General features: G+C 50.6%; 5 protein-coding genes across 5 annotated transcripts; 2 read left to right on the forward strand and 3 right to left on the reverse strand.

Moving 5' to 3' along the window:
- Positions 1–74: 74 nt before the first annotated feature.
- On the reverse strand, positions 75–2,620 carry EPUS_05595 (uncharacterized protein; the record flags this gene model as incomplete). Its single annotated transcript, XM_007804454.1, has 4 exons — positions 75–1,724; positions 1,781–2,047; positions 2,100–2,279; positions 2,573–2,620. The coding sequence occupies 4 exons, from the start codon at positions 2,618–2,620 to the stop codon at positions 75–77; spliced, it is 2,145 nt and encodes a 714-aa protein (XP_007802645.1).
- Positions 2,621–3,001: 381 nt separating this feature from the next.
- EPUS_05596 (Autophagy-related protein 18) lies at positions 3,002–4,511 on the forward strand (the record flags this gene model as incomplete). The annotated part of the gene is made up of 5 exons (XM_007804455.1): positions 3,002–3,053; positions 3,101–3,255; positions 3,321–3,480; positions 3,532–4,411; positions 4,463–4,511. The coding sequence occupies 5 exons, from the start codon at positions 3,002–3,004 to the stop codon at positions 4,509–4,511; spliced, it is 1,296 nt and encodes a 431-aa protein (XP_007802646.1).
- A 554-nt stretch (positions 4,512–5,065) lies between these two features.
- Positions 5,066–5,833, reverse strand: EPUS_05597 (uncharacterized protein; the record flags this gene model as incomplete). Its single annotated transcript, XM_007804456.1, has 1 exon — positions 5,066–5,833. The coding sequence occupies one exon, from the start codon at positions 5,831–5,833 to the stop codon at positions 5,066–5,068; it is 768 nt and encodes a 255-aa protein (XP_007802647.1).
- A 481-nt stretch (positions 5,834–6,314) lies between these two features.
- On the reverse strand, positions 6,315–9,712 carry EPUS_05598 (Alpha-glucosidase; the record flags this gene model as incomplete). Its single annotated transcript, XM_007804457.1, has 6 exons — positions 6,315–7,420; positions 7,471–7,544; positions 7,635–7,649; positions 7,722–8,183; positions 8,241–8,807; positions 8,853–9,712. 6 exons carry the CDS (start codon positions 9,710–9,712, stop codon positions 6,315–6,317), a joined length of 3,084 nt encoding a protein of 1,027 aa, XP_007802648.1.
- Positions 9,713–12,002: 2,290 nt separating this feature from the next.
- EPUS_05599 (uncharacterized protein) lies at positions 12,003–12,772 on the forward strand (the record flags this gene model as incomplete). The annotated part of the gene is made up of 2 exons (XM_007804458.1): positions 12,003–12,517; positions 12,580–12,772. The coding sequence occupies 2 exons, from the start codon at positions 12,003–12,005 to the stop codon at positions 12,770–12,772; spliced, it is 708 nt and encodes a 235-aa protein (XP_007802649.1).
- Positions 12,773–14,067: the final 1,295 nt, after the last annotated feature.

Genomic DNA, 14,067 nt, shown 5'->3' on the forward strand with positions numbered 1-14,067 from the left:
GGGTTTTACGTTTAGGTATTGTTAGTGACTTTGCGCTCCCTGCTTGTGACGCATAATGCTCCATCCGCCAAAGTCTAGCACCGCTCAAACACCCTATACAGCCCTTTCAGGTTCGCCACCTCCACCACACCCCTCAATAACCCTTCTGTCGCAACCAGCCTCGCCCGAAAGGCCGGAAACAGTACATGCTCCAAGCTCCACGTCAGCTGCTTCCTTCTCTTCGACAAGTCATCATCTGCCCCTTCTGCACTCGCTGTCGCTTTCCCCGTGGCAGCCAATTGCTCTGGAACATAAAATGCAGCCAGTTCTGTCAAGAAAGTCTGGAAGCATTCCTGCTCATCCGTCCAGTCGACAAAGGGACCCAACCGCACGAGGAAGCGTGCCAGCTTCGCGAATGAAGGCATGTATCCTTTCAGCAGTAGAGGTAGAGATTTTAACTCTCCATCTTCTGAGATCTCGATGGAGAAGTACTCGCTGAGCATTTCCCGGCGGGAAAGCAGCTGTTTGTGTACTGCCTGGGCGATGTGTGATGCACTGGCTTGAACTTCCTTGCTCCCCTCTTGTTTGGCGTTCTCGACCTCGGCTTCCGCTCCAATCATCAACAGATCTATCAATTTTGATGCTGGATCAAGCACTATACGGCCAAAGTTACCGAAGTCAGTCAGCCCGACCTGGTAGAAGAACTCATTGGAGATCAGTCCATAGTCAACAAGAAACAACTTGACTCCTGCTTGGATGGCGCACAGTCGTCGTCGCTCGTCTACTAGTCCGACAAATGTATGAGAGGCAAAGACCTCAGTTAACCCTTCGTGCATTGCGTCTCGTACTTCACCCCGCAATGTCTTGATGGAGGTCAATCGGATCTGGACTGGCTCGCGGTTCGTGATCTCGTAGGTCACACCTTCCATCGTTCCACTTGCAGGTTGAGCGGGTGAGCCTTCAGCGCCTGCAGATGGGAGCATAGATGTGATTTTCCGCATCTTCGAGTCGGTTCGTACAAGGTTGTTTTCGTATGGCTTTTTGGTGGTGGCCGGCGTTTTGGGGGCACTCGAGCGGCGCTCTGACTGTGGGCTTTCGCTGTTTATGTCGTTTCGGTTCGGTGTTTGAATGGTAGGAATGTTCACACCGGGCAGCAAAGACTGCGCAAGAAACGTGCGGCTCGTGTCCACTTTCGCTAATTTGGCCTTGATCTCATCGCAGACCAGTTCGATGACTTCGTCTTCATTGAGGAAGTGTACCTCGCGCTTCGTTGGGTGGACATTGACGTCAACCCTATTTGGCTCAACCTCCAGGCTGAGATAGACGAACGGATGCCCTCCTTTGGGAAGAAATATGGAGTAGGTCTGCTCGATAGCTTTTTTTATGGCGGAAGACTCTACAGAACGATGGTTGATAAAGAGGAGGATCATGGTGCGCTTTACGTGGTAGTTGGCATTGCTGGTCCATCCTGATGCCTTGAAACCCCACTTCTTATCTTCGATGTTGAAGTCTATGAGCTCGTTGCCAACTGTACTGCCGTGGATCTGTTTAATTCTGTCCACAGTGGAAGCATTTGCCTGGACCGAGATCCCAGAACCGGTGTCTCCATGCTTCTTGATCGAAAAGGCTACGCCTGTACAGTGCACAGCGTATCGACCAACTACGTCGAGGATCTTTGCATATTCCTCGCTTGCTGAACGAAATGCTCGGCGCCGAGTTGGAATGTTATAAAAGAGATCCTCGACCTGTGTGATACCTTTAGACCTCCGGACCAGAGTCAAAGCACGAGGGCCGCACTCACAGTGATCTGGGTTCCACCACGTCCGGCGCATGGCCTCGGCTCTGCGCTCTGTCCTGGTTTTGCTGGAACAAGTTTCCCATCCGCATAATGGGCCTGCCAGGCACAGCTGGATCCAGCGGTCTTGGTCGTGACCTTGAGATGTGCAATATGACTGATACTGGCCAACGCTTCACCACGAAAGCCATATGTCCCAATTGACTGGAGATCTTTGAAAGCCTTCAATTTTGACGTAGTGAAACGCTCACACAGTATTGACATGTCGTCTCTCTGTAAGGAGGGTTAGCATTATGGGCATCTGCTGTATTGCACCCAACATTACATCAATGCCATGCCCATTGTCCGTAATCTGCAGTAGTTTCAAGCCACCGTCTTTGACAAGGACCTCAATAGAAGTAGATCCAGCATCAACAGCATTCTCCATCAGCTCCTTCAAGGCATGCATAGGAGCGACGATGATCTCGCCTGCCGCGATCTTGTTGACAACATCTTGATCAAGAGCCTTGACCAAGAGTCAGTCATCATTCTTTGCATGTAAGTGTTGTTGTGGTGGCATGCCTTGATTCGTCGTGGAGCTTGAAGGAGAGGTAGATCTGCCTCTGCTGCTGTGCGCTTTGTGCCTCGAGATTCGGCGTCTATATCCATAGGTTCAGTCATTATGAAAAGCACAGAGACGATTACGGAAGTTGCTCGTAATATAAAATGATCCACTTCCTCTCTAATGTGGTTGAGTGAGAGTCGCTATGCACTTGGAGCATGTAAGTGGCACCCAGAAGTAGCCCTGGAAGAGGGTACAGTCGGGCCGTTGGTGGGCGGCTTTTTGGTGTTTTGCCTGGAAGACATGGGGGATTCTTAGGGCACTGCTCACTAAGTCAGTTAACCACCTTCCCGTACAGGTGACTAAATTGATGAGCTGTTGCGAGCTCGGGTATCTGCCGGTGGGAATCTACTTTGTGAGACCTTAACTCACCCTCACACCTCTGCCTGTACTATTGGCATGCAATGCTTGCTCTACAGTGTCTTGGACAACGCCAAACTAACATTCAAGCATATATAGCTATGGTTGACTCTCTCTGAACTTTTGCGATCAAAGAATACTTGGGCGTTTCCTCGTTGCCAACCCAGCTTGCATATCCAAGTTAGAACCCCCCATATGGAGCCCCTCGATCGAGGCCGACAGCGAACCGAAGAAGTCTGAACGCTTCCAGCCTAAATTTGGCAGAAATGGCAATGAACTATGTCACTTTCAACCAGGACTACAGCCGCCTGGCTGTCGGTAAGTCCTTTCAGCACTACGGACGAAACTCTGGCTGATCAGGAAAGGAACATCTCGGGGATTTCGCATCTTCACCACGGATCCTCTCTCCAAGTGCTTCGAGACCAAGGAAGGTAACATCGCTATACTCGAGATGCTTTTCTCAACCTCGTTGGTTGCTCTAATCCTCTCACCTCGCCGCCTACAAATCACGAATACCAAGGTCAGTCCGAACAGACCATTCAGCGGTACTCGCAAAGGCAAAAGCTGATCTCGTCTTACCCATAGCGACAATCGACTATATGCGAACTGACATTTCCCACGACGGTTCTGGGAACCAAGATGTCGAGAAAGAGACTCGTTATTGTGCTTGAACATCAAATATATCTATATGACATTCAGAACATGAAACTTCTGTACACCATCGAAACATCGCCAAATCCAGCTGGTAAGCGTTTATTGCGGTACATCACATGAGGAGCATGCTCAAACCTCTTAGGAATCTGCGCGCTGTCCCCGTCTTCGGAAAATTGCTACCTTGCATATCCTCTACCCCAAAAATCTGCAACATCATCCTTTGCGCCCCCTTCACACGCACCACCCGGTAGCTCGCATGTTATACCAACTTCTGGCGAGGTCCTTCTTTTTGATACTGTGAAGTTGGAAGCCATCAATGTCGTGGAAGCTCATCGGTCGCCGCTGTCGTGTATGGTCCTGAACAATGAAGGGACAATCCTAGCCACTGCGTCCGACAAAGGCACGATTATCAGGGTTTTCTCCGTTCCAGATGCTCACAAGCTGTACCAGTTCCGAAGAGGCTCCATGCCTTCGCGCATCTTCAGCATGTCGTTCAATATCACCTCAACGCTACTCTGTGTTTCATCTGCCACAGATACTATTCATATTTTTAAGCTAGGGCCACAATCATCTTCCCCAACCGCAGAGCCGTTTTCCTCGCCTAGCAGGTCTCCTAGCTTCTTCGATAAGCGGCGGTGGAGTCAAGGGAGTGAGTCACCAGTGGAACCTAGCGACGATCTGTACGACTCTGAATTGGCCTCCTCCGTCTCTGCGAGAAAACCAAACGGCACATTCATGGGTCTCATCCGACGGACTTCGCAGAATGTTGGCACCAGCCTTGCCACAACGATGGGAGGATACTTACCTAAAGGGGTAACGGAGATGTGGGAGCCTGCGCGTGACTTTGCATGGATCAAGATACCCAAGGCGAATAACTCATCAACCTCGGGTTCTTTGAGGAGCGTTGTTGCCATGAGCAGTAATACTCCGCAAGTAATGGTTGTTACAAGCGAGGGCAACTTCTACGTTTTCAGCATTGATCTTATAAAGGGTGGCGAGGGGACGTTAACCAAGCAATATTCGTATGTCCATGCTCGTCCCCAGCATCTGCTTCTTGCTGACAATTCCGATAGAGTGCTTGAGACCAACGAGAAAATGGGTCCGTCAACCATGGATTACTAAATTAATGTCCATACTTTGCGCCTGAATCTTTGAGGTGGTTTATTGATAGCGTTGGCGTCCGGAGTTTCCTATTATTGGCTGCGACGATTCCTTGTTGGCCCGAACATCTATCACACTCTTCTCTCCATTTTATCTCTCTTGCCGTGACAGGTACATTGACTCTGTCCCATGTGATGCTGGTGGTTCGACGTCCACTCAATGATACCTGTAAAACACAACCTGTTGACAGTTTTCTTGACTTCATATTTTCCAGTGACCTGTCAGACTGGTCTCCTATCCACTTAGAAAGCGGAGAAACCTTTTTGGGAAACCGCTTTCAGCCATTTTGACGCCCAAGTATTGGCGTTTTTATCATGCCCAAAATAGTGCTGAAGTCTGGCGGATCTCTTGTCATTACCGCATGTGTAGAGGGTATAGGACCAAGCACCACAGACCGCCCCATAACCATCGCCCCGAGCCTCAAAATTCTAATGTATCGTCTGGACCTGGGACCCTTGCCATTGAACGCCTGGTGCTGCATGCTCGTCATGAATATCATTGCCACAATATCATCTTCAGGGTTCCGCCGTTGCATCAATGTCCATGCCACCAACCTCCCTCACTGTTCCGCCCACCTTCTCCCACACCGCTCTGAGACTCACTTTGAACTCCGCCATCCTGACTCCAAAAATCTTCAGCAATGTCGTTTGTCTCGAGTCCAGAACATCACCCGGCCTGCAGACCACGTAACCGTCCTCTCCATCCTCCATCCCCTCTGGCTCCGCACTCTCCTCCAGCACAACCCTACCCTTGACAATCCTGGTCGGGACACCCAATTTCCTCAGCGTCGGCTCAACCGCAACGGGGATCAGATCCTCCTCCCCCTCGGCGCCCTCAACACCAAACCGCGTCCTCAGCTCCCCCCTCGGAATCGTAAACCCGGCCTCCGCCCTCGTCCCCGCCCTCGCATAATCCACCTCGCTGAACGCGGCAAAATACCCCTCCACCTCCGCCCCCGCCAGCCGCGTACACAACAGCCCGACCTCCCCGCGCATATACGGCGTCAACCCGCTCAGCCCCGGGGCATACTCCGTCTCGACCGACGCGCCCAACGCGTGCACCATCAGCTTCGTCTTGCCCATGAAGATGCGGCTGTTGTCGCCCAGCTGCGCGCGGATGCGCTTGATGATGCTGTTGCGCATGTTCTGCACCGAGAAGACCCAGATGGACGGGTAGGCGTCGATGGCGGCCTGGATGCGCGAGTGCAGCCGTTGGACCAGCTCTTTACGGTTCTTGCCGGTTTTCGAGGTCGGGATCACGCGCGCGCGTTTGGATCGAGGCATCGTGAGAGGATGGCACAGATAGTGTGGGTCGGGTTCGATGGTGCGGATGTGTCTTGGTGGTTCGTGGAGGGTATGCTGGTGAGTGACGAGCGCAGGTCCTCTGGATGAGAATTGGAAAATCAGCGGGTGGGAAACTTTTTGGATGCCAAGATTTCGGGGTCTCTGACCCTTGTGACTAGCCGCTTGGCGTGCCCCGCACATCATACGAGCACCCCGGCACTAGGCTCCGCAAGACAACATTTACAGTATACATAGTGATGGATCATTTATTGTGATTTCTGGGTACCGGTTTGTCTTTTCTACTTGATGTTAAAGGATTACTTTGAAGAACTTATCACTATGTACGTTTATATCTTGTTGCTTTGTGTCTCACTTCTTACAGGTTATATATATTTCCTTTCTCCTTTTTCCTGAACCTCTCTCTTGTTCGTTTATTCTTCCTTCCCTCTGCTTCCAACCTCATAGCACAAAATTCGAAAAATTACCACTCCAACCTCCAATCCGAACCCCATGCCCCGATCTTCTTCGTCGCATCTTCCAGCCCAGTAATCCTGAAAGTCTTTCCCACAGAATCATATGCTCCCTCCCCAACCATTTGTCCATTCAATCTTACTTCCCCTTCCGGTGCCTTCTGCACCCCCATAACCGTGACATTCGCCAACGGCACCCCATCCTCAAACCCACCCGTAACCTTGGCCGTCAACGTCGACCCATCAGCCTCAAACTCCACCTCCTTGATCGCTTCTGGGTTCAGGGACTCGCCGTCGTCGAGGTATAGATACCCGTTCGCTGAACCCGAAGCGTCAAGGGCGACGAGGACGGACCAGGGCAGTTTGCGCGCATCACGCGTGGTCAGGGCCATGGGTTGCGTGGCGAGCACGGCGCCACCGCGGATGTAGACGAGGATATGGCCAAGCGGGGCAGAGATGGTGACGTTTCCGGTTAGGGAAGGGGAGATGGGCGATTGGGTGTACCAATCATAGTAGAATTCGTTTTGACTGGCGTTGTTGCCGCTGCTGTTGCCGTTACCAGGGAAGACGCCGTCCACGGACGTAGCGCCCTGTTCTAGCACCGGTGTGACTAGGATATCGTGGCCGAGGAAGAACTGACGGTCCGCATCAGCAAGGGAGGGGTCGTTGGGAAACTCCCAGGCAAGGGCGCGCATGACGGTGTCACCCTTTGTGTTGGCGAGGTGGAAGAGCGTGTACATGTACGGCAAGAGTTGGAAGCGGATATTCATGGCGGCTTTTGTGGCGTCGATGACCGATGCCCAGACGTAGGCTTCCTGGGGAATGGCGGAGAGGACGTTGTGGTTACGGTAGAAGGGGAAGAGGGCCGACAAAGACATCCAGCGATTGCAGAGTTCTTCATCGGAGTTGCCGTTGAAGCCGCAGGTGTCAGTACCGAACATGGGGATGCCGAAGAGGGAGAAGGACAGGGCTTGTGGGATGGAGAAGTACATGTAGTACCATTTGGACGCATTGTCGCCTCCCCAGTGGCCTGCTACCTTGCCGGATCCGGGGAAAGTACTGCGGCCGATGATGAAGGGTCTTTTGCCTGGGAAGATCCGGCTAAGCCCGAGGTAAGCTGTTGGAGGTTTAACAGTTTGCAAACAGAACAATACTCTTTAGACTTACTGGCTTGGAGAAGAGAGTGTCCATACAAATTATGAACGTCATACTCTTGAATGCCATTTGTATGAGTAGCGTTTCTTGCGAAAGAAATGTCAGCTTCAAGGGTTTTCCACTGTCTTTTTATGGTTCTGCTTTGGACAAAGCTGGATGCGTGCATACACCTTCACCTGTAATCACGAAATCTGTGGATAGACAAGCAGTCACAAAAATTTATGTTATGAAAGTCCACAAGCATAGACGGATCTTGTACTCACGGACTGATTGCATGAACCGACAGATCCGCACCGTTCTGCACATGATCGATCACATATGGTGGATAATTGACATTTCGTACACCTGGTGTAGGTGTGCTGCGGAAGTAACTTGTTGATGTCGAAGGGGCTGATACAGCGGTAGAGCTCGCAGCCGCTGCTTGGCTGGAGGATGCGGCGGATGCGGATGCAGCTTCGGTGGCGTTGGTCAAATTGAAACCTTCAGGATACTCATAGATGACGTTGCCAGGTTCACCAGGAAGTCTGAAACTTGGATGTACAGGATTCAAGGTCAGGTTTCCTGAACCACAGCTACCCGAACAGAAGGAAGCAGCTTCATTCATGTCGATCCAGGCCCCATCGTATCCGTCAGTTCCGAGCTTTTCGTGGTAGATTACGAGTTCATTCGCCCAAAATTCGACCCCAGCATCCGAAAGAACATCTGGGAATACGGTATAACCAGGCCTGGTGGCACATCAGCTTTACTGCGCTCAAGATGTAAGACCTTGGGGAGCAACGTACCATACATCTCCAATATAAGTAGAACCATCGGGATTGAGCACCCACGAGTCTGTCGCATTGCCACGATCGAAAGTCTCGTAGGTATCACTGGCATTCTCTGGGTTGGGTATGTAAATAGCCGCGTCTATAATGGGTATGTAATGTCTTCCGCCATCGTGAAGGCGTTTCAGGAAATCCTGTCCAGTCTCATAATCATAGCGACCTAGATCATTCTCAAAGTCTCTATATTGATTCATGTAATCTGCCTCAAAAGTCAATGCCAGCGACTGAGAGTCGCACACAAACCGGATATTAGACATACCAATATCGGTCCAGATGTTCTCAAGGGGAATGCCAAAGTCAGTATACGTGTTGACTACGTCCTCCACCACGGACCAATTTTCATAGCCCCAGCGGCATTGATGGAGGCCAAAGGTAAAGTACTGCTGCATAGCCGGGTAGCCAATCACATCCTGGTATTGCTTGGTCACTTCTGGCTGTGATGGCCCAGAAAAGAAGTAGAGATCAATACTGCCACCAATTGTACGCCAGGTGATGTTGTCGGCACGCATGAGCACTTCTTGCCCGCTGTGAACCGTCAGCGATGACATAGCTTCAGATCAGGAAACTCACTGAGCATTTCTCAAGTACACTCCGTGGGAGTGAGAAGTATAGCTTCCGTCGCCGGCGCTATCGTTAGCTGTGATGTAGGTGTAAGAGCCATCGTCTTCCGATTGGAAATATCTCGTGTCCAGATAGAATGGATGACTTCCGTACAGATTGCGATCGATCGGGTCGCCTACGTCGGCAGCGTAGATGGTCCGTGTGAAGTTATTTCCAAGCCTCAATCCATGAATCACCTCACCCAATCCATATACGTTGTATTTGGCGGGCTCCGATGTGACGAATTCGATGAATTGGTCCTCAAATACTAACTTCGATCCGGCCGTGGAGAAAATCGCATCTCCAGTCGAGTTCCTCGTGACCTCGAAGGAGAACGAAGGGTCGTTCGACCAAGAAAAGGTCAGATCACTGCTAGATGCAGCTCCATTTTCCTGGCTGGGGCGCGCAACGTATTCAGGCGAGAGAAGGTAGTTGCTTCGGTTCGACGAGTCTATGTGCGAGGGTACAATCTCGACATGAAGTCTCGAATCTGTCTGGTATTCAACGGTAAGGCTGAGACTGTTGATGTCGGTGCCATAGACATTGCAAGCTGGACCAGCTAATGTCAAGTCTGCGGTAAGACCGTTATCCGAAGATTGAACATTGCTGCCCTTGTACCCTGGACACACTGTTTGCGCATCGGCGGCTTGAGGGTCCTTCACATTTGGAAGCAAGGTCTTGCCAACGTCGGCGGACGCTGGAACCGTGAAAATTGGCCGGAAGCTAGCAGTTGAAAGGCTGGCTCCTGGCGAAGCTGACTCTTGGGCCTCGACGACCAGCGGAGACAATAGTGAGACCACTTGCAGCCATTTCAACCTCCACGGAGACATAGCGGCCGGCAACTCCAACAGCTGACAAATGTGATAGCAAAAATGGGCACATGAAGCAAAGACCAGTCAAGGTCTGGAGAAGCTTTCTCCCTACACAAACAAAGAAAGGTAGGAAGTATAAAGAAAGCAGGAAAGATAGAGGAACCACTTATCCTCTGCGAAGCTCCTGCAAACAGAGGGAAGCTTCCCTGACAAGCATGACAAGCTTCTTCAAGCTTCATCCTGGCCCACTTTGGTAGTGTGTATTTGAGCTTCGGTAGACGTTGCAATGAATACTACGTACCCCTCATGCCAACGTCGTCTCGATTAACCGCAACCTAGAGATCGACGTTTCTTTCTTCGGGATGTACTCCGTACGTAGTAAGATTTGAGCAAAGGTGAGCGAGGGGAAGCAAGAAGCAAGCCAATAAAACTGTGGGCTTTGGTGATGACGTCAAGCAGGGGTAAGTATAAGTAGTACTGCCGTGTGGGGCCTTGGCGCCTATGAAGCTATTTCCTCCGAATTTTGTACTTTAGATTCCTAGCAAGATACACACCACCAAGTGATGCTCTGAGCCACACTGCTCCACAGCGGCTGGAAGCGGCGATTTCGGGCCACCAAGGGCGGATCAGAACGAGAAGCAAAAAGTGGACATTGATCTGCAGAGTTTGATGATTGGTGTGTTCTAACAGAGGGTCAAGGTCGCTGACTCGTGTGACTAGGATTCTCTCGACCCTAGCCGGGGAAATTTATTAGATGAAGCTTTTAGCTTACGGGGTATGAAGAAGCTACCTGTGTCCGGAGCGTATAGTTCGATCGCATAACTCGTACTGCGGATAATTCGGCCTTGATGCCCAAAACTGGTCGATGATATTTCCCACTAAATCTGTATGATAAGAACTATGCAAGTGATTAGAGTGCGGTTCTCTTGCAATCAAACCACTCTGTCGATAATGTATCATTTGAAATACCTGATAAAAAACCTGGATAGGTTGCAATGGTGTTTAGAAAGAGCCGAAATCCGTACAGAGAGTGTTGACTTATCTCCAACGTTACAGCGTGAGTAATACAGGAGTGAGACAAATGTGCCCGGCCCCTCTTCCGTTTCTGTACATTTGCCACCACGATCTCGTCAGACAGAAGTGCTCTTGGTGTGGAGACTAGAGCATGGCGGAGAAAGAGAAGACGATACATCTGTTGCTGGTTTAATGGTTGAAAATGCCTGAGTCATGAGCATAAGGTCCACTCTTTCAGGTCCACTATTCGTCCTCAACGCGCGCGACCTCAGCGCAGACACGATCGACATCTTTCAGCAAAGCTAGGTCTTTCACTTGCAGGAATCGAGATTGACCCCTTACATATAAGCGAAGATAGTCTGTAATGGTTTTTTCAGCAGCCTCTGCGTTTCCCCCAGCTATGTGTATTCCGTACACGGAGACCTTTCTCTGGTTGAAATGGGTAGCGGCTAGAGCATGGATGGCATACTCGCCAATGCTAGAAGTTCCGCCGAGGAAGACAACAACTAGTGGTTGGGTCTGGATAAGGGTGAAGATACAGGAGCTGACAACTTCAATTTGAAACATGGCCGCGAGGACTGGCACTGTTAGAACATACGTTGAACAGGTGGAAGGGCGTGAAGGTGTCTCAAGGTCAGTTGAGTGGTAGCAGTGATTGATCCAGAGAAAGAAGGTCAACCCAATTGCTCTATCTGATGCCCGCGTTGGATTGCGGCACCGTGACCATAGATATAGCATTTATATCTCCAGATCCTACCTTCTTGCCTCAGACTTGCGTATCTATAAAGCCCAGTCATCCCGAACGAGACGAAATGCAATTTGGATGACCCGTTGTAGGGAATGTCCTTAAACAAGCTATGATGACACGGATAAGTGTGCCATCATCAAAGCTTGACTGCAGCTCCATAACACGGAATTTTAAGTAGTAATAAATGCTGAGCTTCTGTTGTGGCCTGGCCAAGGCACAGGATCATCCCTTGAGCCCTTGTAGCGTGCAACTTGAAGTCCAAGTCCAAGTCCAAGTCCAAATCTCCTATGCTTGTCGGTAGAGGCAGATTTGAATCAGGGGAACCTTTACGCCAAGATTTCAATTAGTTAACCAAGGATGATCGGCAATTAACCTAACAGCTCAAGGGAGACCCAGCGCGTTACGCACGTCGGCGCCCATTCTGCCCACATTTTTCGTTGGAGGGTCCATTACGCCTCGAACGTGTATCATTCAGCACCCTCTGCCTGGACTATATCCACTCACGAACCACCTGCTATAAGGTGTTCAATTGTCAGTATCGCAGTGATGGAAGACGCGGCCTACCCCAACACACGCCGCGCGCAACCACTTCTCTCAAGGAAGAACTACTTTCTCGCATACAACGGGGTCTGCCTTGTCCTATGGAGTGTTATCACCCTTCGAGCCATCTTTCTCATCCCTATCCTTTTCATTCACGACCATCTCTATGGACTCCACGAAGCGCTTCATCCTCTGCTCGCAGCTACTCAATCTATCGCCGTCCTTGAAGTCCTCCACTCGCTTGTCGGCATTGTGAGGGCCAGCCCCTTGACGACTGCAATGCAAGTAGCGAGCCGTTTATTGCTTGTCTGGGGTGTGGTGGGAGCTTTCCCCGAGATCGTGGTCAGGAGCCGCGTGTTCGGAGCGAGGGTACAGCATTATCCAGGCACCAAAGGAGGTCCGTATGCATATGCAGGGATCTTGTTGGCTTGGGGCATCACAGAGTGTATTCGCTACGGGTTTTTTGTCTGGAAGGAAGACTTGGGCGAGGGGAGAGTGCCGAAATGGTTGACTTGGCTGAGGTACGCTTCGAGCAACTTTTTTGATTACCATGTTGGTTCAATGCTGATTGACGACACAACAGATACAATACTTTCTTTGTCTTGTATCCTTTAGGCATTTCGAGTGAGTGTTGGTTGATATACTGTGCTCTGGAGCCTGCAGCGGAGTCCATGCCTGCCTACAACATGGCTTTGAAAACTGTGCTTCTGATCTATGTACCCGGTAAGCAGCAGCCATTGTTGGGCCAGACCAAAGGCGATACTGATATCATTTAGGGAGTTACATATTGTATACGCACATGATGTCTCAAAGACGGCGTATCATGAAGGGAAAAGGAAAAAGCCTATAAAGCATGTATGATATGACGTTCAACAGACGTTCAAGATAGAGAGCTTGTCTTTTGGACGGGACTTGCGGCATGACAGACAGTGATCAACGGACTCCTCGCAGCATCAGTTGATTCAAAAACCTCATAACGAATTATCCAACTCTACTTGAAGGCGACTCGCGAAGCTTCATGACGGTCTGGATCTATCCAACAGTGCTTCCAAAGACGCCTGACAGCGGCGAAGAAGGACGGCAGCGGTCTTGTTGAGCTATGGGAGTCGCTGGCCGTCTGAAGACCTGACGCTCTCATGCTGCCACGATTCAACTAGATCCCAGTTATCATGTGCCGCTGTGTTAAGTTGCACACATCAGTCGATAGATGCTTCCGTTAAAGTGCATCAGCAACGAGGCTCCAAATTCGGGAATTGCCTTGTCGGACATGACTTTAGGGCATCAAAGGACGGCAGATGGAAGTTTTGGCAAGCGAAGGCAACAGAAGTCTATCACCGGTTCACTCGAGGCTCGTTGCAACTTTTCTCGCCACCAGCACACCCATTCCGAACCGTTCTGTCTAATTTATGCGAATATAGGCCGGCAAGAAGTGCTGCCGGCCTTAAGGGAATTCAATTTTGACATCCTGGTTTCTCATGCTCCCGTTATCGACCTGGAGATAGTGCTTCATCCTCAAGAGGTTGATCCATAGGGCTGTCTTCCCACGCTAAGAAAAATCCCAATGCCTATATTTTCAGGGGATACATCAATCAAGTGTGGTTCGAAACCCATCAGCGCCGTCCTTTGACGGCGTGATTGTTGCATCCCTTTTCTCACATGGAAGCTGTTAACGTAGTGTTCATTCATCAGCCAGTCATTTCGTCACACATCTCAACCCTAGCCCGTAACAGCGGTCTTCTGTTGTTGCCATCCTTCATCTCGGCCTATCATAGTCGCCGAAGACGAATGGCTGAGCTTGTCTAGTCTATTCTGGTCAGTCTTGCCAATCACCCCGTTCTCACCCAACCCTCACCGACGTCGTGCAGGTGGTCTCGGCACCAGCTGCAATTTGCGCTGGCTCCTGGACGAGGGCTCTGAAGTCGTCTGCTTCCTTGCTGACGTGGAACAACAGGAAGACTGGGGCGAGGTCCGGGCCAAGGCCAAAAGATTCGTGCCACGAAGATGATTATCCTGGACTTGCGCTGCGAGTCTGTTGAGCAGCTTTGGTTCCGTGCGATCCAGTGCAATGCGC

The sequence above is a fragment of the Endocarpon pusillum genome (genome assembly GCF_000464535.1).
Source record: "Endocarpon pusillum Z07020 unplaced genomic scaffold scaffold3361, whole genome shotgun sequence".
NCBI classification, from domain to species: Eukaryota; Fungi; Ascomycota; class Eurotiomycetes; order Verrucariales; family Verrucariaceae; genus Endocarpon; species Endocarpon pusillum.